Raw genomic sequence first — 25,411 nt, 5'->3', positions numbered from 1 at the left:
AACATATGATTTTTCAATTACTACCTCATCTCTGTACCCCACACACAATTATCTGTAAGTTCCCTCAGTCGAGCAGTGAACCCAGATTCAATCACAAAGACCAGGAAGATTTTCCAATGCCTTTCAAAAGGGCACCTATTGGTAGATTGGTACAAGTAAAACAAATCTGACATTGAATATTCCTTTGAGCATGGTGAAGTTATTAATTATACTTTGGATGGCGTATCAATGTTCCCAGTCACTACAAAGATACAGGAATCTTTCCTAACTCAGTTGACGGAGAGGAAGGACACCTCTCAGGGATTTCACCAATGGTGACTTTAAAACAGAGTTTAATGGCTGTAATAGGAGAAAACTGAGGATGGATCAACATTGTAGTGACTCCACAAAACTAAACGTAAATGACAGAGTGAATAGAAGAAAGCATTTACAGAATAAAAATATTTCCAAAACATACATCCTGTTTGCAACAAAGACCTAAAGTAATAGTGCAACAAAATGTGACAAAGATGTGACAAAGCAATACGCTTTTTGTCCTGAATACAAAGTGTTATGTTTGTGGCAATTCCAATACAGCACATTACTGAGTACCACTTTCCATATTTTCAAGCATAGTGATGGCTGCATGATGTTATGGGTATGCTTGTAATCGACTTAAAAAATAAACAGAATGGAGCTAAGCACAGGCAAAATCCTAGAGGATAACATGGTTCAGTCTGCTTTCCAACAGACACTGGGAGATGAATTCACCTTTCAACAGGACAATAACCTAAAACACAAAGCCAAATATACACTGGAGTTGCTTACCAAAAAGACAGTGAAAAAGACAGTGAAAAAGACCGTGAATGTTAGTTTTTACTTAAATCTACTTGAAAATCTATGGAAATACCTGAAAATGGTTGTCTAGCAATAATCAGGAACTCATTTGACAGCGCTTGAAGAATTTGAAAAGAAAAATGGGAAAAAGTTGCACAATCTAGGTGTGGAAAGCTCTTAGAGACTCACCCAGAAGGTGTCACAGCTGTAATCGCTGCCAAAGGTGTTTCTACAAAGTATTGACTCGGGGGTCTGAATGCCTATGTAAATGTGGTATTCCTGTATTTAATTTTAAATACATTTGCACGAATTTCTACAAATGTTTCCACTTTGTCATTACGGGTTATTATCTGTAGATGGGTGAGAACTTAATGTTTTGAATCTATTTTTATTTCACCTTTATTTAACCAGGTAGGCTAGTTGAGAACAAGTTCTCATTTGCAACTGCGACCTGGCCAAGATAAAGCATTTTGAATTGAGGCTGTAACACAACAAAATGTGGAATAAGTCAAGGGATATGAATACTTTTTGAAGGCTGTAACTACTGCTGTACACCTTTTCTATTCACATACTGTCGCTATACACCAGTGGAGGCTCCTCAGAGAAGGTAGGGGAAGACCATCCTCTTAAGTGAATTTCATAAAAATGTAAATAGTGAAACAAAGTTATAATTTTTAGATAAAACTATACTAAATATATTCACATGTCGCCAAATGATTGATTAAAACACACTGTTTTGCAATGAAAGTCTACAGTAGCTTCAACAGCGCTCTCTGGGGTAGAACCATTGAGTAGCCGGAGGACAGCTAGCTTCCGTCCTCCTCTGGATACATTGACTTCAATACAAAACATAGGAGGCTCACGGTTCTTGCCCCCTTCCATAGACTTACACAGGAGTCATGACAACTTCAGGAGGACGTCCTCCAACCTATCAGAGCTCTTGCAGTATGAACTGAGAGCGAGAGAGAGAGAGAGAGATTTACATGCACTCAATTCGTATGTGGTAGCATTGCCTTTAAATTGTTTAACTTGGATCAAATGTTTCGGGTAGCCTTCCACAAGCTTCCCACAATAAGTTGGGTGAATTTTGGCCCATTTCTCCTGACAGAGCTGGTGTAACTGAGTCAGGTTTGTAGGCCTCCTTGCTTGCACATGATTTTTCAGGACTTTGTAATGGCCACTCCAATACCTTGACTTTGTTGTCCTTAAGCCATTTTGCCACAACTTTGGAAGTATGCTTGGGGTCATTGTCCATTTGGAAGACCCATTTGCGACCAAGCTTTAACTTCCTGACCGATATATCCACAATTTTCATTCCTCGTGATTTCATTCGTCATGATGCCATCTATTTTGTGAAGTGCAGCAGTCCCCCCTGCAGCAAAGCACCCCCACAACATGATGCTGCCACCCCCGTGCTTCACGGTTGGGATGGTGTTCTTCGGCTTGCAAGCCACCCCCTTTTTCCTCCAAACATAACGATGGTCATTATGGCGAAACAATTCTATTTTTATTTCATCAGACCAGAGGAGATTTCTCCAAAAAGTACGATCTTTGTCCCCATGTGCAGTTGCAAACCATAGTCTGGCTTTTTTCTGGTGGTTTTGGAGCAGTGGCTTCTTCCTTGCTGAGCGGCCTTTCAGGTTATGTCCATATTTGACTCGTTTTACTTTGGATATAGATACTTTTGTACCTGTTTCCTCCAGCATCTTCACAATGTCCCTTGCTGTTGTTCTGGGATTGATTTGCACTTTTTGCACCAAAGTACGTTCATCTCTAGGAGACAGAATGTGTCTCCTTCCTGAGCAGTATGACGGCTGGTCCCATGGTGTTTATACTTGCGTACTATTGTTTGTACAGATGAACGTGGTACCTTCAGGCGTTTGGAAATTTCTCCCAAGGATGAACCAGACTTGTGGGGGTTTACAATTTTCTGAGGTCTTGGCTGATTTCTTTTGATTTTCCCATGATGTCAAGCAGAGGCACTGAGTTTGAAGGTACACTGCTCAAAAAAATAAAGGGAACACTTAAACAACACAATGTAACTCCAAGTCAATCACACTTCTGTGAAATCAAACTGTCCACTTAGGAAGCAACACTGATTGACAATAAATTTCACATGCTGTTGTGCAAATGGAATAGACAAAAGGTGGAAATTATAGGCAATTAGCAAGACACCCCCCAAAAAGGAGTGATTCTGCAGGTGGTGACCACAGACCACTTCTCAGTTACTATGCTTCCTGGTTGATGTTTTGGTCACTTTTGAATGCTGGCAGTGCTCTCACTCTAGTGGTAGCATGAGACGGAGTCTACAACCCACACAAGTGGCTCAGGTAGTGCAGTTCATCCAGGATGGCACATCAATGCGAGCTGTGGCAAAAAGGTTTGCTGTGTCTGTCAGCGTAGTGTCCAGAGCATGGAGGCGCTACCAGGAGACAGGCCAGTACATCAGGAGACGTGGAGGAGGTCGTAGGAGGGCAACAACCCAGCAGCAGGACCGCTACCTCTGCCTTTGTGCAAGGAGGTGCACTGCCAGAGCCCTGCAAAATGACCTCCAGCAGGCCACAAATGTGCATAGAAGTGTGATTGACTTGGAGTTACATTGTGTTGTTTAAGTGTTCCCTTTATTTTTTTGAGCAGTGTATGTTTCACGCCCTGGCCATAGAGAGGCTTTTGTTCTCTATTTTGGTTAGGCCAGGGTGTGACTAGGATGGGCATTCTAGTTTCTTTATTTCTATCTTTTCTATTTCTTTGTTTTTGGCCGAGTGTGTTTCCCAATCAGAGGCAGCTGTCTATCGTTGTCTCTGATTGGGAATCATACTTAGGCAGCCTTTTTCCCACCTGTGTTTTGTGGGTAGTTAGTTTCTGTTTAGTGTCTGCACCTGACAGAACTGTTTCGGGTTTTCACTTTGTTATTTTGTTCGAGTGTTTTTGTGAAATAAAAAATCATGAACACTTACCACGCTGCGCTTTTGTCCATGCCTTCCGACGAGAGACGTTACAGTATGCCTTGAAATACATACACAGGTACACCTCCAATTGACTCAAATGATGTCAGTTAGCCTATTAGTAGCTTCTAAAGCCATGGCATAATTTTCTGGAATTTGCCAAGCTGTTTAAAGGCACAGTCAACTTAGTGTATGCAAACTTCTGACCCTCTGGAATTGTGATACAGTGAAATAATCTGTCTGTAAACAATTGTTGTAAAATGACTTGTGTCACGCACAAAGTAGATGTCCTAACCTACTTGCCAAAACTATAGTTTGTTAATAAGAAATTTATGGAGTGATTGAAAAACGAGTTTTAATGACTCCAACCTAAGTGTATGTAAACTTCCGACTTCAACTGTATGTTCTGAGCAAGGAACTTAAACATTAGCTTTTTTACATGGCACATATTGTACATTTACTTTCTTCTCCAACACTGTGTTTTTGCATTATTTAAACCAAATTAAACATGTTTCATTATTTATTTCAGACAAAATAGATTAAATAGATATTTATATATTATATTAATTTAAAATAAAGTGTTCATTCAGTATTGTTGTAATTGTCATTATTACAAATATATATATATATGTATATAAAAAAAATATATATATATATAAATCGGCCGATTTTAATCAGTATCAGCTTTTTTTGGTCCTCCAATAATCGGTATCGGCATTGAAAAATCATAATCGGTCGACCTCTAGTTACAACGATGTTGACTGTGTGTAGCAGATAGCGGTTATGGTATGAAGGTTTGGCTTGTTGTTTTTTTTGCCTGGTCACAGACAGCTGTTGTATTGTGCACTGAAGTACGCAAGCAAAGGGAAAAGGTGAGAGGATAAGAAGGAATTATACAACAAGAAAATGATTGTGCTGTTTCTATGTGGCTGCTATGAAAGTGAACTGTGTTTGTGGTGATCAAGGGTGTATTCCTTCCGCCGATTCTGTAGAAAAATTATTCTTAAATGGAACGTAGGGGATAAACATACCTGAATTTGTCCAATAGAAACTCTCATTTGCAACCGTTGGACTAATTACACCCTAGACTAGATGCAGGCAATAGTGTGCAAGGTGTTATTGAATGTGTCACTGTCTGTCACCTTGATTACAAAAAAATGTATCTTGATTTGTGCACCTACGTTGTAAACTTTCATTTGTAGGCTTGGCTATAGCAACATCATGGTGGGAATAGGAAAATGTTTAGTATCATGTTGTAGCTTAAACCTATCGATGTTACATTGAACAGGGTGAATGGAATATGAATGACAGTCATCCAATATGCTGTAGTAGAAAAAAGGCCATGTTCATTAAAAATCGTCCTCCCTCATCTTAAACGGTACCGACCTCCACTGCTATACACCATTTACAAACATTTATATTCCAGACTCTGTTCCAGAAGCTAATTTCCTGCAATTCTATCCATTTTGCCATGGTGTTTTGTACTGTGTATTTAAATATGTTGAAATAATTATTGACATTACTCGTTCTAATATTTTTACTATTTTAGTTACACCGTTTATATACACCGTTTATACACACCTCATATTTATTTATATACTGGATTCTTGACATAGCTCACTCTAATATATCTTCTCCTGTACATATCATTCTTAGTATATCTTGTGTAGGTTCATCTGGTGTATATACGTATAGACTGCATTTGGATTACTGTTACAGTGCTATTTGGCTTGTTAATTGTATTAGTTACGACATTTCTTGATAAAAAATAATTCTTCATTTTCTTTTGTGTGTGTGATTATTTGTGTAATTATTTGACATTTTACTGCATTGTTAGGAGCTAGTAACATAAGCATTTCCCTGCACCCGCTTTAACATCTGCTAAACTGTGTATGTGACCAATAAACTTTTGATTTGTTTTTGATTGGCTGCCTGAGGGGCAGCAGAAGTCAGTGGATATGACCCGCGGGCCTCCCTCTGTGTCCAATGGTTACAGGGTCTCCTGCCTGGACAGAGTTTCACTGTGTGTGTGTGTGTGTGTGTGTGTGTGTGTGTGTGTGTGTGTGTGTGTGTGTGTGTGTGTGTGTGTGTGTGTGTGTGTGTGTGTGTGTGTGTGTGTGTGTGTGTGGCCTAGTTCACAACTTTAGTTTATTCTGTTTTAAAGGGTGAGGGTGAAAAAAGGCTCTAGTCACATGTACTATTCCTAAATTGGAATGGACATAAAAATGGAAGCGCCACACTCTTACAAACATTTGCAATCCTTGTTCTGTATGCGAACAAACGTATACCTTGTGTGTTAATCTGTTGCATGGTTCTTGATTAATGAGAACAGATTTTTATCCTGTCTGAGCATCTGAAACCGCTTGAAGCTAACCTTGTAAAGACAGGAGGGGAAATGTGTATTTACAGTACTGCTTTCCATCACTGTCAGTATCTCGGCGAATCATTTCCCTAACCAGTTTGTCATTATGTCCTCACTGGCGTTACCTAGAGGATTGTGGGAGCTAGAATGTCTCTGAGATCCTACTCTCTCGGTAAAACATGTGAACCCTGGCCCTTGAACTGGGTGGAGTTTAGATTTCACATGCTTCATTGCCATGGAGATTAGATTTCACATGCTTTGTTACTTTGCAACGGAAACCCCTCAAAACAAAGATGGACATCGAGAGAGGTCTGAACTCAACCCACATTTTGCCATACGTACAAGGCATAAGTCCTGGTTGGTTGCTGACAGTGTTTTATATTACTAAGCTTTGACTATGGATAACAGTTTCTCACTTTTATTCTTCCTGAAGAAAAGACATGCCCACTCAATGTTAGCTTTGGTATCTTATCACTGACCTCAGCTCGCTGTCCCTGTGTCCTGTAGAAAGATCTGTGTCCACTGTAAGCTTTGATAACTGACTTCTGCTTTGTCCCTGTGTCCTGTAGGAACATCTGTGTCCACTGTAAGTGCCGCTTGAGGAGCATGTGGTGACGGCCATGCCTCTAGAGATGGAGAAGACCATCACTAAGCTGATGTACGACTTCCAGAGGAACTCCACCTCAGACGACGACTCAGGCTGCGCGCTGGAGGAGTATGCCTGGGTGCCCCCGGGGCTCAAACCTGAACAGGTAAGATCGACACACACACCGGGGACTCAAACAGGAGTATGGTTTGCTTTCACTGTTCTATCTCCTCTGTGTTGGATTAAAGTTCTACTTGCCATCTTATATTGTGCGTGTGGTGTTCAAGTAAGCTGATAGGTTTACAAGGATTATATGATGCCAGTGGTTGAATGAATATCTCATTAATTCTGCTTGCAAACTGTTTACTCGTGATTTCACAAGCCCGTTGTTGACTCTTTAAAGCTGGGATATGCAGAAATATATTACATGCCCTGTGAGCATCCAAGAAACCATCTTTACAAGGCTCTTGTGTACCGAAGGTGTGCGTGTGTGTGTGTGCTTGTTATTGAACAATAAAACCTTTTATAGATGTGAGTTTCATTTTCTTGATGAACTGAAAGGAAGCCTGATTGCTTGTGCAATCGGGTGGTCAATACTCTGTTAACTAGTCCCCCATTTCAGTCGCCCAAGGCTGAGCACCGCCATTTTTCATCCCCAAGGGTCACATGTGACCTCCAGTCAATTAAGCCCCCCTAAAAGCAGCTCAACACCAGCCTGCCAAAATGGAGACCGGCAAGGATAGACTAACTGATATATTTCTAAAGCAGTAGGGCAATAAGACTGGACGTGTTGCAGTTATAGGAGTGGCTTTGCATTGAGGAAATAGGCTATATTTTGCAGGATTTACTGCTGGTTACATATTTCCATTGAGTATCCAGGTATACGGTTTAACTTTTCCCAACCTGACATTCAAGTCAGTCGAGTCATAGAAATATGTTTTCAATGTCCAACCCCAGCCCTGCCCAGTCACAGAGAGAGATGATGAATACCAGTTAATCTGTAGAATCTGAGCTCCAGGTTTAGGTTTCTCCTCAGGGACCCAGTCCCACTGCTCTGTCTGGAAGAGGAGCATCCTATTCAGTCTCAACTGGTGTCAAGTCACCATTCTGTAACATATTTTCCACAAAGACTGTGGGAGCCATTCCATCAAACAGTGTTTCCGGGATAGCTAAACATGTTTCCCCCTTGCTCTGCAATGATGTGAACGCCTGGATTCATGTATGTAGCTAAATTGTATTGGTAATGTGAAACTGAATGATTCTCGACTGCATTTCAACTACAAGAGACATGTTCTTATTTATTCTTATTTTTATAAGACTGCCATTATTGACTGTGCTGAGAAGTTATTGGTTCTGGCCTCAGGAAGGTCCAGCCAATATACACTCTCCCTTGATGTCAGAGCTAATAAAATGTCAGGACATTGCCAGGATACAGGGAAGTTCAGGCCAAATATGTTACTAAGCGGCCGTTACTGATGTCTCTCTGCTGTTGGAAAGGCAGATCACGCAGTCTGTCTCCTGTTGCTTTTAACTTGTGTCACAAGAGACGAGGAAGAATCTGCTTGCTCATCCAAGAGGAAATGAAACCAAAAAGCTTTGACTATTTCATTGTTTTTGTAGCTGTAAAGACAATGTCTACACTCACGTTGAAGGAAATGGCAGCCTGTTACCATTCATTGTACTTTGGAATGGCAGTCCTTCCGTCTTGACCTGACGAAGATCCGTTTCGGATCATATTGTTGTCAATAAAGTGGCGATTTGGGAGCTTTAACCGTGTGCGGGCCTTCTTGTTCTTTACCTGTCCTTCCTTCTTGCCCATGCGTGATGGGCTGTTGCAATGGTGTTTTGTTAAAGTATGGTATGTCCAATAAACGCTCACTGTTGCATGTTTCAGGACTGGTCTTTGATTGTGTCCTAAACGCTGTCAGTCTTGCCAGTGAACAGCGATGAAAATCAGGTGTGCGGGGAGGCCTCTGTTCTGTTGGTTTCCAAAATAAACCCCAAAACCCTGACATTTGATTTACCCTTTAAAAGTAATACATTCTCCGTACAATTAGAAAGCAGATTTAATCTGAGTACATTTAGTTTCCATGCCACTGATTACTATTCTTATCCTAATCTGCTCGTCATAACTGGCTCTGGGGAGTGTGGGTGTGTGTTCTGCTCCACACATCTCTACCACAGTGTGTGTGTGTGTTGGGCCTCCAGTGTATAGGCCAGTTGCTGTTGTTGGACGTGTGTTCAGTGATTTATCAGGGCTTGGTCTCCGTGGGTGTGTGTCTGTGTGTTCAGTGATTTATCAGGGCTTGGTCTTCGTGGGTGTGTGTCTGTGTGTTCAGTGATTTATCAGGGCTTGGTCTCCATGGGTGTGTGTCTGTGTGTTCAGTGATTTATCAGGGCTTGGTCTCCGTGGGTGTGTGTCTGTGTGTTCTCTGATTTATCAGTGCTTGACCACAGTTGTTATTTCATGAAATATGCAAGGATCCCTGAGCCGCTTCTGTGATTCCCTATCCCTTGCCGACACGAGCCAAGCCAACCAAAACACAACCAGAGGAATTGAGTTGCACTTAAAGCAGAACAAACTTATAAAAGGGGGACGTTTCACCCTGGACATGCATAAAAGTTAAAAGACTAGCCCACAATAAACATGCACCTCGTTTTATTTCCAAGAATCACAGACTATTTCCAGCTGTCATAGAACATGTTGTAGTGGGTTTGGGTATAAATTTCGACATCAGAGATTATAGATGATCCAGAGGCTATACATACATACATACAGACATACAGACATACATACACTGAGTGTACCAAGCATTAAGAAAATCTTCCTAATATTGAATTTCAACCCCTTTTGCCCTCGGAACAGCCTCAATTTGTTGGGGCATGGACTACAAGGTACCAAAAGAGTTCCACGGGGATGCTGGCCCATGTTGACTCCAAGTCAAGCACACAGCGTTGTACGAGGTCTTCAGTTCCATGGCAATTTCTCGCATGGAATAGCCTTCATTTCTCAGAACAAGAATAGACTGATGAGTTTCAGAAGAAAGTTCTTTGTTTCTGGCCATTTTGAGCCTGTAATCGAACCCACAATCGCTAATGCTCCAGATACTCAACTAGTCTAAAGGCCAGTTTTATTGCTTCTTTAATAAAAAAAAACAGTTTTCAGCTGTGCTAACATAATTGCTAAAGGGTTTTCTAATGATCAATTAGTCTTTTTAAAATGATAAACTTGGATTAGCTAACACATCGTGCCATTGGAACACAGGAGTGATGGTTGCTGATAATGGGCCTCTGTACGCCTATGTAGATACAGTATTACATAAAAAATCTGCCGTTTCCAATTACAATAGTAATTTACAAAATTAACAATGTCCACACTGTATTTCTGATCAATTTGATGTTATTTTAATGGACAAAAAATTGCTTTTCTTTCAAAAACAAGGACATTTCTAAGTGACCCAACTTTTGAACGGTAGTGTATATATTTGTAATTACTAAATGCAGAATACTTTCTTCATTATTCAGGGCTATCCATATTGTTGTGGTAGCAGGCCCTTTCTATCGCACCCAAGGACAAAGCTGATAGGTTCCAGTCCAAAGATCCATTTATTGGGTACATAGGCTATTAAAATGGGCTTGCCTGTGGCTCTGTGGTCAGCACATATTGATTGCCTCTCCTGTACCTCTGGCCCCCTTCTCTCTCGCTCTCTCTCTTTTGCCTTCTTTTGCTCCATCCTCTGGGGCTCGATGCTCCTGACATCACTGCAATTGAAGACCGCTGGCCGCCATTCTGTTCTGCCCCCCTGTTACTCTATAATGGAAAGACTGTAAAACATTTCACCAAAATGACGTTCATTGTTGGTTGGCATAATGTAAAGAATGTAGCATTCATTTTGAATAGTGGGATTAGTATTAATCCTCTGTCTGACTTACACGGTTCATTCATGGTGTGTGTGTGTGTGTGTGTGTGTGTGTGTGTGTGTGTGTGTGTGTGTGTGTGTGTGTGTGTGTGTGTGTGTGTGTGTGTGTGTGTGTGTGTGTGTGTGTGTGTGTGTGTGTGTGTGTGTGTGTGTGTGTGTGTGTGTGTGTGTGTGTGTGTGTGTGTGTGTGTGTGATGGCGAGGGGTAATGCATTGCATTCTCATGTCAACATGCGGGGAGGGAGTAAAAGGCCAGATTCCATTAAGACTGCATCGGAGGGTCATAAATCAAAGTGATTGTAAATGTGTGTGTGTCCTTGTGTGTATGTAATGCATGTATGTGTGTTCTTGTGGTAGGGTTATGGTCACACTGCAGATATAAAGGTTCTATTTTCTCAAATAGCCTACATGATTCCAATAAATTTTCATTTGCTACTTGTAGGCTAATCTTTGTACCATGTCACTGGTATTTATTTATTTATTTTTATTTCACCTGTATTTAACCAGGTAGGCCAGTTGAGAACAAGTTCTCATTTACAACTGTGACCTGGCCAAGATAAAGCAAAGCAGAGCGACAAAAACAACAACACAGAGTTACACATGGGATAAACAAACGTACAGTTAATAACACAATAGAAAAATCTATATACAGTGTGTACAAATGAAGTAAGGAGGTAAGGCAATAAATAGGCCATAGTGGTGAAGTAATTACAATTTAGCAATTTACACTGGAGTGATAGATGTGCAGATGAAGATGTGCAAGTAGAAATACTGGTATGCAAAAGAAACAAATATGGTGATGAGGTAGGCAGTTGGTTGGATGGGTTATTTACACATGGGCTGTATACAGCTGCAGCGATCGGTTAGCTGCTCTGACAGCTTACCGTAGTCGTGGCCTGACAAGCGTGTTTCTCTCCTGTTAGGTTCATCAGTACTACAGTTCCCTGCCTGAGGACAAGGTGCCCTATGTAAACAGCCCAGGAGAGAAGCACCGCATCAAACAGCTCCTCCATCAGCTGCCCCCCCACGACAATGAGGTGAGACCTCCTGCCCCACGGGCCCCCGGGCACACAGACGTTAGAAAGGGGTCATTTGTCACTGTGACATTGTAATGTGGGTCTCTAGCTTAATAATTACAACAAACTACAGAGTTTGTGTTTCTCTGCTGCCATTTATTTTAACAATCTGTGTGTGTTTTCCAGGTACGTTACTGTAACACTCTGGACGATGAGGAGAAGCGGGAGCTCAAACTCTTCAGTAACCAACGGAAACGAGAGAATCTGGGCCGCGGCAGTGTGAGACCGTTTCCTGTGACGATGACCGGAGTGATCTGTGAGCAGGTACACTGACTCCTGTGAGACTGGGACTGGTGCACACACAGCCACTCACATGATGAGTAGGGCAGAGGCGGGACAGACATCTGGTAGACGTTATACATCGGTGGCCATAGTTGGTGAGATGTGATAGAAATACGTGTATAGTCACATCACTATGAGGGATCTTTCACAAGAAAGAAAGAAACTTTAGCAGGTTATCAAAGGAAATAACTATGAAGGTGAAGGACATGCACATCTCTTCTGTGGTAGAATCTGACGGAATCTTAAGTACCCAGTGACATTTCTCACTTTTATTGTGATTCACCACGTGAAGAGCTCAGCTGACATTTAAAAGCAGCTCATATAATGGAGCCTCACATTCAAGTCATGACCCTGTCTTTCACCAATGGTAGACTTGGTAGACTTGTGTTTCCCTGACTGTTAGATAACCTGATTTCTCCTCTCCCTCTTTCTCCCACCCCTCTAAATCTCTGCTGCACTCCCTGACCTTTCTCTCTTTGTCACTCTGTCTCCTTCACTCCTTCACTTCACTCCTTTCTCCCCTCCCTACCATCTCTCACTGTCTAACCCCACTCATTCCCACTCCCTGTACCTTTCTTCTCCTCTAATCTTCCTCTCCCCTGCCTATCCTCTCCCTCCTCCCTTTTTTCTCTCATCCACCATGTCTCTTTCTCCTCCCCCATCTCTCCCCTCCACCATCTCTGTCTCTGACCATCTCTCAGTGTGGGGGGCAGATAAACGGAGGTGACATTGCAGTGTTTGCGTCGCGGGCGGGCCACGGCGTGTGTTGGCACCCTGGCTGCTTCGTGTGCAGCATGTGTGATGAGCTGCTGGTGGACCTCATCTACTTCTACCAGGAAGGGAAGATCTACTGTGGTCGGCACCACGCAGAGAGACTCAAACCACGCTGCTCCGCCTGTGACGAGGTGAGAGCAGACCCCGCTAAACACACCCACAGGCACACAAACACACATACAGTACACCCACGCAGTCACAATCCTCTCTGATACTAAACCTTTCATAGGCCTTCCCAGCAAATATTATATTGAATACTATGACACTAACTGGGCTCCCGAGTGGCGCAGCGGTCTAAGGCACTTCATTTCAGTGCTTGAGGTATCACTACAGACCCTGGTTCGATTCCAGGCTGTATCACAACCGGCCGTGATTGGGAGTCCCATAGAGCGGTGCACAATTGGCCCAGCATCGTCTGGGTTAGGATTTGGCCGGGGTAGGCCGTCATTGTAAATAATAATTTGTTTTTATCTGACTTGCCTAGTTAAATAAAGGTTAAATAAAAATACATTTTTAAAAAACTGCCTTGCAAAACACAATAGATGTTTTAGAGATGGGTAAACAGAAGAGACCTATATGGTGTTGTCTTGAAATACACTGCTATAATATGAGAATGATTAAGCATGGTTTTCAATTAGATCTCCATACACATGATCCCAAAAAGTGGATTGCAAAAGTGGTGTAATACAGTAGGACAGTGTCTGTCAGTATGCGGGAGGGAGAGGTCTACAACAGCAGGCAGCGAGGCCTTGATGTCTTTGTCCTGTCATTCTCTGTAATTGGGTGAGCAGAGCCTTGCGTCAGAGAAAAAACCGCATGATAAATGATACCTTCCCCATCCCTCTTCCCTCTCTCCGTCTGTAGATCATCTTTGCGGACGAGTGCACGGAGGCAGAGGGCAGGCACTGGCACATGAAGCACTTCTGCTGTTTTGAGTGTGAGACGGTGCTGGGCGGCCAGCGGTACATCATGAAGGAGGGCCGGCCCTACTGCTGCAGCTGTTTTGAGTCCCTCTATGCAGAGTACTGTGACTCCTGTGGGGAGCACATTGGTATGCCACCCACTCAACCCATCCATCAGAGCCAACGCAGGGCCCTAGGTCCAATACGTGAACCCTACTCTTGAGCGCTAGAGCACTGGCATACGCAAAGCTAGATTTCACTGACGCTATTTCAGCTGAAGGATTTCTGTAATGGTAATAGAGAACAGAGGAATGACCTGGATTTAGCTTGGAGAAACATTTCAGGGAGAAATTTGCAACGGTGCAGAGATGACCTGCTTTTAGCTGAAAGTAACCGTGGGTAGGACTTAATGCAACACTGGCATGCAGATACCGTATTGTCCATAAATACAGACTATGTGAACTTAAGACCGTTCTCACAAAGGGGGAAAAGATCAGTGTGTGAAATCAATACAATTTCAAATGTATTCAGCAGATACATGTTTCACACATTTTCATAAGATAATTTTCTGTAGGTTAACCAAACCTGTTCTGAGTACGAGAACTCTGATTATTTCGGAGGGTAAACCCAGCACCGTATCACCAGTTGGCCCAGTGCAAGCAAGCTCTGTGTTCCTCTCAGTCCAGAGAGCTGCTGGTTTATCCCTCAACAGGATCCCCAGCTGTGATCTGGCATGGCCCTCAACAGACAGACATGCAGCTCTGTAATTATTTGTTATACAGGATAAAGAAAGTATTTGAGTAAAACTGATTATAAATTGAAACCATCAGAAAACATGTTAAAACCAGATGGCAGCCGTTAGCCTAGGACCATTCTCCCCGGCAATTCCAAACATACTTAAAATGCAATGTGTTTATACAGTGCCAGGCATGGTACATAATGAGTTTACCCTAAACTCAGCTAAGTGTCGTAGCCCCAAGGCCTTTGTTCACTCAAGTTTACTTATAATTTCCTACTGCAATTTTAACAAAACAAAAAAATACAGTTTAGGGATGATATCGTTATCTTTTGATTCGGATATGAGTTCTCCCTCTAGAATATTTAGCTCATGTTTTGTATTTGATTAGCCTCAATTTGCCTAGCTGCTTATAGCACTTTCTCTTTCACATTCCCCAGCAACAGTATTTCTACAATGATTAGTCTTGAGGGTTTTCTGTTGCAGGCATTGACCCTAAGCATTACTGAGCAAAACAGTAAAGTGTATTGGGACCTTTTCATGGACATTTTGGCTTATATGCTAACAAGTCTTTCCGCTCTCTCCCGTAGGCATTGACCAGGGCCAGATGACGTATGACGGGCAGCACTGGCACGCCACAGAGGGCTGTTTTTGCTGTGCCCGCTGTAAGTGCTCCCTCCTAGGTCGCCCCTTCCTGCCCAAACAGGGACAAATCTTCTGCTCACGCTCCTGCAGCCTTGGAGGTGAGCTTAATGGGTCAGACTCCTCAGACTCCGCCTTCCAGAGCACACGCTCCACTCGAGAGCCCCACCGCAGCTCCAAGGCTGGGAAGAACAGGGGTCAGGCGGGGCGGTTTTCGGGCGAGGTGGACCCTCTCTCCTTACAGATGGACCTGCTGAGTCTGTCCAGCCAGACGCCCAGTCTGACCCGTGAACCGCCCGCATGGCAAAGCCAGGGACAGGGAGGCGACACGTACCCTTACGAGGGCCGATCAGACCACACAGCAACACCCACTCCACTCCAGCTGCTCAGCCAATGCAACGTCAGGACTGCTTATAACTCCACCTCCCCCGGGCAGGGCAGCCAACCGGACCCCAGGTCCAAGGAGACGGGTGTCCCCAAGAGGCCGCTCATCTCAGCCGTGAAGGGCCACTCTATGAATGAGAACTGGTTCCACAAGGACTCAGTCAACTACTACCCCCCCAAACTGAAACCCCAGCAAAGTGTTGACGTACCCCACAGCTCCTCGCCCCACAATGGCTTCTCTGACAAGCGCTCAGTCAGTCTGCATGTGTTCCAAAGGGAGAACCAGAGGGACAGGGAGGTGGGGCCTCCCCAGATGGGGCGCAGCAGGAACCCCATCAGTGCACTTAGCTTCATGGAGCAGCTCACTCCCCTAGAGCAGACACCCAGGGTTTCCATGGAGTCACTCACCCTGTCCAACGCTACAGGTAACTCATTCAAAATTCACCATCATGTGAAGATGAATTCATGTGATTATATTTGAAGCAATTTATTTTACTGCTCAGGACATTTTATTTCTCACAATACTACATCTGGGGCTAACGAAACAAGTATCGTTCACATAATAGTGTAATGTCTATTATATCAATGGTTATAACCTACTACTATCTTGATGTAGTAATGATATTCGGGGGAGTGCCAATTAGTCTGACAAATTGAGTATCGTAACAAACATGGGCAATTTTCTGGATACGATTATGATTCAAGTATTTTTTGTCATTATCGGTGATCAGGAGAAAACAAATATGCCAACAAGCATCTTTCTCATGTCAGTCAGACACAGCGTTCCCATTACGGTACTCTCTTTGAGTCAGTCATGTGCGTGCTCTGAATAACTCAACTGGCGGACGGTACATTGATTCTGCTGCTCTGATTTGGATAGAGTGAAGCTGTATTTCTCTATCCACTCGCTTCATAATTTCACTCGATCACTTTTCCTCACGTCTGATCATTTAGATTTCTGCTGCTACTATGATAAATCACATGGCGAAGACGTTTGCTATCAAGCTATCAATGTGCATAATATCTAACAAGTGGGGCAAGGGTAGGGAAAAAATATGAAATGCTAATGCACATTCTGACTGAGTGACAGCAAACTTGGCTGCCCGCTGCAAGTTGAGGACACATACACACCCACCCATCTGCGCACTGCTCCTAATCTGCAGATTTTTTGAAGTGGGAACATGCAAGGAGGCATTTTGCCCCATATATTTGGGTATATTAAAACACTTCTGTTTTTCCTATCACGAGTACCATTCGATCCGACTATGAACTGTCAATTTACGGATACGATTAGGAATACGAGTATAGCAATGTCAGCACACTCCTAATGATCATAATGAGGACAACTGATGAAGTTGACCACTGACTAATCCCTCTGTTCTCTCTCTGAAGGAACGTCAGCAGATGGAGGAGGGAAGCGCCAGGAGCACCTGTCTCGTTTCTCCATGCCGGACCTGAGCAAAGACTCTGGCATGAACGTGTCAGAGAAGAGCAACATGGGCACCCTCAACTCCTCTGTCCAGTTCCACAGTTCTGAGTCTCTGCGCAGCCTGACCCCAGGCCAGCCCTACATGGAGCTGGAGCCCCCGGTGCAGGTGCAGTACCCTCTGCAGTACTGTGAGCCCCCAGGCCTTGGCATGGGGATGGGCCGCTTGCCCCCCGGCTTCACCTACCAGGAGGAGGACAGGGTTAGCCTGGTGAGCAGCGCTAATGCTGCACGCCTCCCGCCCATCAGCGAGCGCAACCGGAGACAAGGAGAGGGCCCGGGTATGGCTGCCCCTGAAGACACTCCTCAGCGCCGTAGACACCACCACCACCGGTCCCGTCGCTCCAGACGCTCCCGCTCGGAGAATGCCCTGCACCTGGCCGCTGAGCGCAGGGAGAGGCCCCAGCTGAGAGTCAGAGAGGACTATGACCAATTCCCCCCTCCCCGGGGCGCCAGGGACCTGTTTGGGGGTGCAAGGGGGAGGTACAGGGGGCCGGAGCCGTTCAGGCAGTGCCCTCGCACCACCTCTGACCTCACCCTGCAGAACCCGGGTGCCCACCGCCGCCTCGCCGGGCCCTACTCATGGGACGACTATGAGGATGAGGACGAGTGGTGCTCCACCTGCTCTTCATCGTCTGAGTCAGAGGACGAGGGCTACTTCCTGGGAGAGCCCATCCCCAGGCCCGTGCAGCTCAGGTACCTGAGCAGCCAGGAGCTCCTCCACAAGTACAGCTCCACGGGGGTGGGTGGACCGCACCAAATGAGTGGCAGAGGGGGACAGCTGCACACCCGGAAACGCCGGAAAAGCAAGAATTGCATAATCTCTTAACATTCACCACATGGCAAGAGTCAAGAGAATGTGCCCTCCCTCCCCAGTATACACTAACATAGTTCATCTGTTCAGAAAAGAGAACAGCTGCTCCTCTGAAGTTGGGTATTGTGAGGTTGACAATGTTTGATTTGCAGTTGGGTAAACCGTTGACAGCATGTTTTGCATGTTTATCCATTTAATGTTTCAGAATAAGTTATCCTGAGTACTGATTATATTTCTCTGACTCTCACTCTGCGTTCTGCTTGTCTGTCACCATGTTTATCAAAGACCATGTGCAATCGTAATAATAATGTAATTTCCATTCAGCAACAGTAAGGTACAGTCAGTTTAGTAAGGTCCAGCTATTTCATGCAATGTGATTTAGGTGTATACCATTATACTCAAGTTTATAGACTGTATATAACTAAATTAATTAATTCACTAAATTAAGGAAGTAATGTAAATACTATGTAAATGATGTACCACATATTTTTATATTTTGTATAGAATCGTTTATGTATTGAATATCTATCATGTAGAAATAGAAACCGCATGCCTGTTAATGTTGTCCTGCATTGGAATAAAATAGCATTTCAGAGAGAGATTGACAGGTGTCTGTTCCCTCACTGGAGACTGGTGGGTTCATGTGAAGCTATGTCTACCACTGAATAGTCACGCTCACCATCTGCTCAATGCTAAAATGAATGAGAACATGGCAAAGCACACCTCTCCGTAAATGTCATTACCCCCATGAGGTCATGAGTCAAGTGTTACAAATATTGTGATTAATGGGCCTTTGCGGCACTGTTTGCAACCAGATGTCTGTGAGCTCTAGCTGAGCTAATCATAAACCCAGATAAGTTATGTGCTGCTGATACAGCTCCATGGATTAACGCATTAAAAGCTATGCTGATGGGATTCATATGGTCTTCACTGAAGCGCAGTTTGTAACACAAGCTATCTCCTCAATTAATACAACCTTTACACAAAATGACAGGAGTAGTTTACTTCTCTCTTGTCGTTTAATTCTCCCTTTTTCTACATTTACACTTAGAAAAGAGATCCAGGTTAAGTTTGTGTTTGAAAGGTGAAGTAGCAAGGCAATAAATTGGATTGTGTCAGTGTGGTCAGAGGATTACGCTAGCTAGGTCTCGGGCCCTCGTAATCTGTGTCCACTCCACACCCTCCCATCTGCTGCAGGTCTCAAAACTATAGGTATTTAACTACACTCTCTAGATTAAAAGTGATTAAAGACCAATGCTACTGACATGTTGGGGGCATTAGTATGTGTTTATGTAGGTTCCTTTAGAGGCTGTCTTTGATTGTTCTTATGTCTTGCTGTGGTCAAATAACAAAGGGCGAGAGAGGAGTTCTCATTTTGTTGACTGTTATGACCAAAACAGCTGCACAAACTTGAGACACATTTCTGTTCTGTCTTTCTGAGCCCCTAGGCCACTGCAATTAAGTCATACCCGCAGAGATGCACATTGTCACCAAAGACATTAGTAGTGAAAAAAAACAACCCCCTCTTTTGTCACCAGTCATCTGTGTATAAATCTAACGGAACACATGTTTCAAAACTCATCAGAGCACACAGCCTTACTTCATCAACCCAACCCATATATTTATTAATTTCGTTTACATATCTTCTCATCCCTGCAGGCCTTTACCAAGAACAGAGGGGTTGTGCAGTCAGTGTGTGTCAATGGTTTGTGCTTAATTAAAGCTGAGATGAGAGGCACCACAGATTGTAAGCCAAATGCTTTCTGGGCTGCACACCATAGAGGAGTAGATAATCCCTGAGTTGTGTTGATGCAGGACAGTGGTCTGGTCCGCTGGGGGCCAGCTGACTCCAGGAATATTACACTGGAGAGAACAAACATCCCATATATGGCTCTGGGAAAGGGGGATACCTCGTCAGTTGTCCAACTGAATGTGTTCAACAGCAATGTGTCTTCCGCATTTAACCCAACCCCTCTGAATCAGAGAGGTGGGCTGCCTTAATCAATGTCCATGGCGCCCAGTGAACAGTGGGTTAACTGCCTTGCTCGGGCAGGACGACAGATTTTAACCATGTCAGCTCGGGGATTTGATCCAGCAACTTTTCTGTTATTGGCCCAACGCTCTAACCACTAGGCTACCCTCTGGTAATAGCATCTTTGTTATTTGTCTCACTGAATGTTGTGGTCCATGTATTTACACAGTACATTCTTATGGGAATGTGGTTTGAATACTTCTATACTTGTTTTTGTCATAGGGAGTTTGTATGGGGCTTGTGAAAAGCACTGAATGTGTTGAAGTATGTAACATTCAAAGCATGCCAACTTGAAAACAGCGTGTGTCTTTCAATTTGCAGAATGAAGTTGATCATGCCTAAGCTAATGACGATCACATATTTCAAATGGAGCTAAACTGCTGCAGGTCAACAGAGTGAAAAGAAGTGTGATTGACCACCTGTTACTGAGGAGACTGCTAACAAAGGCATGTGTGTTATAAACTCAGCAAAAAAAGAAATGTCCTCTCACTGTCAACTGCGTTTATTTTCAGGAAACTTAACATTTGTACATATTTGTATGAACATAACAAGATTCAAAACCTCGGACATAAACTGAACAAGTTCCACAGACATGTGACTAACAGATTGAATAATGTGTCCCTGAACAAGGGGGGGGGGTCAAAATCAAAAGTAACAGTCAGTATCTGGTGTGGCCACCAACTGCATTAAGTACTGCAGTGCATCTCCTCCTCATGGACTGCACCAGATTTGCCAGTTCTTGCTGTGAGATGTTACCCCACTCTTCCACCAAGGCACCTGCAAGTTCCCGGACATTTCTGGGGGGAATGGCTCTAGCCCTCACCCTCCGATCCAATAGGTCCCAGGCGTGCTCAATGGGATTGAGATTCGGGCTCTTCGCTGGCCCTGGGAGAACACTGACATTCCTATCTTGCAGGAAATCACGCACAGAACGAGCAGTATGGCTGGTGGCATTGTCATGCTGGAAGGATGAGCCTGCAGGAAGGGTACCATATGAGGGAGGAGGATGTCTTCCCTGTAACGCACAGTGTTGAGATTTCCTGCAATGACAACAAGCTCAGTCCGATGATGCTGTGACACACCGGCCAAGACCATGACGGACCCTCCACCTCCAAATCAATCCCGCTCCAGAGTACAGGCCTCGGTGTAACGCTCATTCCTTCGACGATAAACGCAATCTGACCAGCACCCCTGGTGAGACAAAACCGCGACTCGTCAGTGAAGAGCACTTTTTGCCAGTCCTGTCTGGTCCAGCGATGGTGGGTTTGTGCCCATAGGCGACGTCTGTCTGGTGAAGACCTGCCTTACAACAGGCCTACAAGCCCTTAGTCCAGCATCTCTCAGGCTATTGCTGACAGTCTGAGCACTGATGGAGGGATTGTTCGTTCCTGGTGTAACTCGGGCAGTTGTTGTTGCCATCCTGTACCTGTCCTGCAGGTGTGATGTTCGGATGTACCGATCCTGTGCAGGTGTTGTTACACGTGATCTGCCACTGCGAGGACAATCAGCTGTCCGTCCTGTCTCACGGTACAGACATTGCAATTTATTGCCCTGGCCACATCTGCTGTCCTCATGCCTCCTTGCAGCATGCCTAAGGCAGATGAGCGGGGACCCTGGGCATCTTTCTTTTGGTGTTTTTCAGTCAGTAGAAAGGCCTCTTTAGGCCTCTTTTTCATAACTGTGACCTTAATTGTATACCGTCTGTAAGCTGTTAGTGTCTTAACGATCGTTCCACAGGTGCATGTTCATTAATTGTTTAAGGTTCATTGAACAAGCATGGGAAACAGTGTTTAAACCCTTAACAATGAAGATCTGTGAAGTTATTTGAATTTTTACGAATTATCTTTGAAAGACAGGGTCCTGAAAAAGGGACGTTTCTTTTTTTGCTGAATTTATCTGTTTGTCCTTCTGACTGACTCTCATGGCCAGTTTAGGGCTCATGAAGAGCATTCAGATGATTCTAAATAGAATGTCTGTAGCATGTGACTGCCAATTAACCAATGTTCCTGACATTCCATTGGCCCAGGTATGCACGGAACTCAGTCATGTGATGACGCTAAAGTTAGCAGACAGGGATTCATAGGATGAAACACAGAGTCTGAAATCCAGAGGCTGTTCCTGTATCATGACCATGACTGAATAAAACTAGCATGTTGTCCAGCGGTTAACACAGAACACATCTTTCTATTGTAGTGTGTCAGAGACTGTTCTGGGAACACTAAGCTCTGACTTGGTTAACTGTGAGGTATGCACATCATGGGTAGTGGAAGGCTATCAGCTGAGACATAAAGACGGATAATTCTCCTGTCTGCTGAGATCCCTGAGGAAGGTCAGAAGCTATTAAGTGATCTTCAAGGCCAGCACAGAGAAGGCGCCTATCTGATGTATCTAGAGAGTACGGCACCAAATTATAGCTCCACTCAGAGGGGACTGAAATAGCCTGATTCAGTTATTTAGCTGGTGAGTAGAAGGTGCGTGACAGGAATGCCTGAGGATTTTACTGGCCGTCTCCCCCTCGCCGTGTGTCCAATTACCATGGTAAGAAATCACCATAACAACACAGTCTGTCCACACAAAACAAACACACACACAAACTGCACAGCGATAAAAGTAGCCTCATACCTGACCTTTGATAGTAGCTGACATTGAGATTGATGAATCAATCAGGAATTAAATGATTTCGTTAGCTGAGAAGAGATAAAACAATTAAAGGCTGAACTGCAATTTGTCAACCTCAGATGTAGATATTGATACAGAGAGATTTGCAGGCTTTCTCTATATTCCACTGACTAAAGCTGGATGTTTTGGATAATTGGCCAATATGACCCATAATCCTGACTGCGGTTCAGGAACAAGGAGGGGATTTCATTCTCTGATGACCACCCAGAGTCCTCTCCTAAACAACAGGGCCCGCTCCCTCACAAAGTTGTGTACGAGTGCCTTTGGCTGTCCTGAGCCTGACCCATCTCCTGAGGATGTTGTGTTAATACAGGGTGACAGTTAGTAACCCCTCTATCTGGTATTAACTCCATCTGCTATACCTCAACTCACTGGGCACCCCCCCCCCCCCCCCCGCCACCCCGTACTGCTTTAACTCTTACCCAGTTTCAGATCAAAAACTGGGGGACATATTGGACCCACATCTCATTCTAGCTGCCCACCTACATACAAAGGTGAGAAATTGTGAAGTGTCCCATGAATTAAGTGAATTATACCAAAAGTGTTAGTCAAGGTCATAGCAGGTAAGAATTGGACCTCAACTCAACTCATTAACCTAAGCTTAGCTCCAACCCAGTCTTCATCAACAACACTTGCCTTAAACTGTTCTCCATCCACAGCCTTCTTTAACTCTCACTCTAATCCAGGCTTTAAAAGGCTCAGTGCAATTCTGTGTGTTATATCATATTGTACAACAGCTGATGAAACTAACACTGTAAAATTGTGAAAACATTTGATCAGTGTTATTTCCTGATAGTTGCTGGTTGAAAATACAATCTACACAGGACCTTCAAGTTTCACGTTTTATTTGTGAAATGCGTGACTTGCAAGCCTTTCCCAACAGCTTAGTATTCAATATAAAAATAGTCAAACAAAACATGAGAAATAAGAAAGGAAGAAAAAAACTGGAGAATGTAAGTTATACACAGGTACCAATTTTACAATTTGCAAGGATACTGTAGTAGTTGAGGTAGAACTTTTCAACGACGTACTACTATTTAGCTACTTTGCAACTACTTAGCCTGTTAGCTAACCCTTTTAGCTGACCTTCCCCTAATCTTAACCCTTTAACGTAACTAAACTTAGCCCTAACCTTAACCCTAACCCCTAGCCTAACTAACGTTAGCCAGCTAGCTACAGTGGCTTGCAAAAAGTATTCACCCCCCTTGGCATTTTTCCTATTTTGTTGCCTTACAACCTGGAATTAAAATAGATTTTTGGGGGGTTTGTATCACTTGATTTACACAACGTGCCTACCACTTTGAAGATGCAAAATGTTTTTTTCTTGTGAAACAAATAAGAAAGACACAACAACTGAAAACTTGAATGTGCATAACTATTCACCCCCCCCCCCCCTCCCCCCCGGGCTTTGACTAGGTCATTCCAAGACATTTAAATGTTTCTCCTTAATCCACTCTTGTTGCTTTAAATCTCTGGAAGACTGAAACAGGTTTCCCTCAAGAATTTCCCTGTATTTAGCACCATCCATCATTCCTTCAATTCTGACCAGTTTCCCAGTCCCTGTCGATGGAAAAACATCCCCACAGCATGATGCTGCCACCCCCATGTTTCACTGGGGATGGTGTTTTCGGGGTGATGAGAGGTGTTGGGTTTCCGCCAGACAACGTTTTCCTTGATGGCCAAAAAGCTCAAATTTAATCTCATCTGACCAGAGTACCTTCTTCCATATGTTTGGGGAGTCTCCCACATGCCTTTTAGCGAACACCAAAAGTGTTTGCTTATTTTTTTCTTTAAGCAATGGCTTTTTTCTGACCACTCTTCCGTAAAGCCGAGCTCTGTGGAGTGTGAGGCTTAAAGTGGTCCTATGGACAGCTCCTTCAGGGTTATTTTTTAGCTCTTTGTGGCCTCTGATTAATGCCCTCCTTGGCTGGTCTGTGAGTTTTGGTGGGCGGCCCTCTCTTGGCAGGTTTGTTGTGGTGCCATATTCATAAAAAATGTTTATAATGGATTTAATGGTGCTCTGTGGGATGTTCAAAGTTTCAGATATTTTTTTATAACACAACCCTGTCCCTGACCTGTTTGGAGAGCTCCTTGGTCTTCATGGTGCCGCCCCTTGCTTAGTGGTGTTGCAGACTCTGGGGCCTTTCATAACAGGTGTATATATACTGAGATCATGTGACACTTAGATTGTGGACTTCATTTAACTAATTATGTGACTTCTGAAGGTAATTTGTTGCACCAGATCTTATTTAGGGGCTTCATAGCAAAGTGGGTGAATACATATGCACGCACCACTTTTCAGTTTTTTGTTTTTTTTTCATTGCACTTCACCAATTTGGGCTATTTTGTGAAATACAAAATAAAAATCAATTTAAATGACAGGTTGTAATGCAACAAAATAGAAAAAACGCCAAGGGGGATGAATACTTCTGAAAGGCACTGTAGCCACCTAGCTAGAATTCGTAACATTTAATGCAGCATTTCCCTTCATAACGTGTTGTTTCCTGATCTGCCACATCCACAGTGAAACTGTGCCAGCTTGGGGCTGGGTAGTAATCCACAAATTAAACAACTGGGAGACATCTCATGGTAATGGAGAGTGGCACACCGGGTATCTTTATACCGCCACGATAGAGGGCTCCGTCTGGTTCATGGTGTCACGTCCCCAGGCCCTCTGGCAGTAACTCATTAATGAGCCCCAGGTCCCAGAGGGGGTCCCATCTGTGTGCCACCTGCACTAAATCACCACAACCAAAATCTCTTTCGCTCGCTCTCTTTAATAACCCTCTTTCTTTCGCTCTCTTACCCCCTCTCTCTCTTTCCCAGCATAATGGGTTGACCACTTTAGCCCTCAGATGTAAATGAGGCAGAGAGTGTCGGTGATGTTTTCATTCCAGGACATACTTTTCTTTATTCATCACCAGGCTGGCACTCATTACCTAGACTGATTCATACAAGGTTGCCATTGCGTTGTTT

The 25,411-nt window shown here is 43.8% G+C and overlaps 1 protein-coding gene across 5 annotated transcripts in view; it reads left to right on the top strand.

Moving 5' to 3' along the window:
- LOC129851026 (prickle-like protein 2) overlaps positions 1 to 18,325 on the top strand; it is a 63,625-nt gene extending 45,300 nt beyond the window's left edge. For all 5 annotated transcript variants that reach the window (XM_055917189.1, XM_055917188.1, XM_055917187.1 and 2 more), the window contains 7 exons: positions 6,693 to 6,875; positions 11,552 to 11,665; positions 11,831 to 11,968; positions 12,688 to 12,891; positions 13,625 to 13,811; positions 14,989 to 15,849; positions 16,817 to 18,325. In XM_055917189.1, the coding sequence (XP_055773164.1) occupies positions 6,744 to 6,875; positions 11,552 to 11,665; positions 11,831 to 11,968; positions 12,688 to 12,891; positions 13,625 to 13,811; positions 14,989 to 15,849; positions 16,817 to 17,739 (2,559 nt within the window). In that variant the 5' untranslated portion in view covers positions 6,693 to 6,743 and the 3' untranslated portion in view covers positions 17,740 to 18,325. The remainder of the gene's footprint in view (positions 1 to 6,692; positions 6,876 to 11,551; positions 11,666 to 11,830; positions 11,969 to 12,687; positions 12,892 to 13,624; positions 13,812 to 14,988; positions 15,850 to 16,816) is intronic.
- Positions 18,326 to 25,411: the final 7,086 nt, after the last annotated feature.

Source organism: Salvelinus fontinalis, chromosome 3 (assembly GCF_029448725.1).
Source record: "Salvelinus fontinalis isolate EN_2023a chromosome 3, ASM2944872v1, whole genome shotgun sequence".
In the NCBI taxonomy this organism is placed as follows: domain Eukaryota; kingdom Metazoa; phylum Chordata; class Actinopteri; order Salmoniformes; family Salmonidae; genus Salvelinus; species Salvelinus fontinalis.
The sequence above is the reverse complement of the archived record's forward strand: the minus strand, read 5'-3'. Positions and strand labels throughout refer to the sequence as shown.